The sequence below is a fragment of the Dufourea novaeangliae genome, unplaced genomic scaffold (genome assembly GCF_001272555.1).
Source record: "Dufourea novaeangliae isolate 0120121106 unplaced genomic scaffold, ASM127255v1 scaffold18, whole genome shotgun sequence".
NCBI classification, from domain to species: domain Eukaryota; kingdom Metazoa; phylum Arthropoda; class Insecta; order Hymenoptera; family Halictidae; genus Dufourea; species Dufourea novaeangliae.
Window position 1 is genome coordinate 1243677 of NW_015373888.1, and position 2150 is coordinate 1245826.

A 2150-nucleotide genomic window follows, 5' to 3' on the forward strand; every position below is an offset into this window, starting at 1 on the left:
TTATACAGAACGTTTACTAAGTAAATCTATGTATGCATCTGGTATTAAATCTTCATTTTTTATGTTTAATTTAGTCATTAAGTCTTGAGCAATCTTTTCCCCAGTTTCCACATCTTCTTCATCGGACAAAACAACCTAAAGTAGTAATAGTACATTATTATTCAGCAATTTATATTTTAATTATTATTATTATTGATCAAAATTTGTCTTAGACAAGAATGATAAAATATATTTGTTGTACCAATAAGTACCTCTAACTCCATAAAGTTACCCAAACCATCAACTTCATCAATGTGCACCCGAGTTTGACCAACCATGTACAACTTTCTAGTCTTTTTTACAATACCTATACAACCATTTGATGCAGTTAAAATTTTTCTAATTCCAATACATGCTTCGGGATCCAGAACTGTCTTTTCATAGTTACATAGTTTTGGACCCAATATATTGACTCTTCTGTAATATAATAATTCTCCTGTACCATCCTGCAGTATCAAATACCATTATTCGTTACTGTTTTTAATATTAGCTTGGAATATATGTAAATGTAATAATTCATTTCAAGCACCATTCTTCTTGACACATGATTTTAACTATGTGTTTACATTTCACATATTACACTCTGTTCATACTAAATGTATATAAAAGTGACATTGTTACTTCATGAAATGAGCAAAAGTTTTACAAAAGTGTTATGTATTTACTTCAAATTCTCGTAGTTTTAATCGTCCTTCATCTACTTTAAAGAAAGTATCATGCTGCTTTATGACAATGCAAGCAGAATCTGTCAATTGTTTGGTTATAGAAATTATAAGTTCTGGATCATTGATTCTGGCTTTTATTTCGATGTTCCTCATTATTATATTTATCACAACTATTTCTCACTGACAATAATAATGAATTTGTATTTAATTTCTTCTTCACAGGTGGTCTTAAATCCCATCTATCTAAATATTTCAAAACGTGAGGACATAACCAATACAAGCCAATAAAATCTTCACATTTGAATGTTCAAATTTTATTTTTTAACTGTATAAATTTCTCCCACATATATAATGAAAATTAGAATAAGCAGGTTAATGAAGGACCTACAAAGAAAGTGACTTTAAAATATAAAAATATATAAATATATTGGCAAAGGAACAGAGGTATGTACATATTATTTATTAATATTTTAATAATGTATTATAAAGAACAAAGAATAAGACTAAAATAGATTCTTCTTAATTTAATAAAGAGGTAAACATAAATGTAAACATAAAACAAATGTGAAATAGAATAAAAATAAGTGGAATTAAAACTGAAGAAATTGCAATAACTTCAGTTTTAATATTTCAAGTACATGTTCTAGATTTTGGATATTAACATCCAATTCTTGTATTTCTTTTTATTATAACAAAAAACAAGATAAGAAATTATATTTTAATATTGATATAATAATATTTACTGAACGCTAACATTAACAATAATAAAATGAAATTAAGATTCGAAGAATTTAGAAATTATTGAAAAAGAATTTTATAAACAGAACGTTTATAAATTATATAAGTACATAATAAAATTTCGTTTATTTATTTGCCAGTTTTGTGCATCTTTCAGTTCTGAAGTAATATATCATATATTGAGAGAATTCTATCAGAAGTTTTACACTCTATCTTTCGTGTGAAAATTCAGGCGAAATTGATGCCATTTTATTCCTACAATTATCTTTGAAAATTTTTATGTCAATGTTTTGCGTTAGCAATCCTCAATTCGTTGTTTTTAAATAATATTCTTTTTTATACAAAAAAGGAAAATTTGGTCAATAATACCTTCGTCGACATCTACGGCAAAACTCTCAAGCTGGTAGTTCATTAGGCTCGAGCGCTAGTGTAGATATATACCTAGTCGGTGGTACTACATACATAGATGGCGAAGAAAGTCTTCATCATGCAGTTTTCTATCGGTAACAACAGGCTACCACCTTGAACGTTTTGTCACGGATGACGCCACCAGTAAAAGGAACACTTCCGTCGCGTAAAAAAATTATTGCCGCTATTTCTCGGATATTATACGACCAAAGTGGCAATAATTACGCGAATCTATCGATTCTATCGATTTTTGATGATACACTTTGCATATTATTGTTGAAATATTGTACGAATAGTTTA

General features: G+C 27.9%; 1 protein-coding gene across 1 annotated transcript; it reads right to left on the reverse strand.

The window, feature by feature from the left end:
• LOC107185414 lies at positions 1-857 on the reverse strand. The gene is made up of 3 exons (XM_015573086.1): positions 705-857; positions 252-485; positions 1-135 (listed from the first exon to the last, which is right to left on the reverse strand). The coding sequence occupies exons 1-3, from the start codon at positions 855-857 to the stop codon at positions 1-3; spliced, it is 522 nt and encodes a 173-aa protein (XP_015428572.1).
• Between the last annotated feature and the right edge of the window lie 1293 nt (positions 858-2150).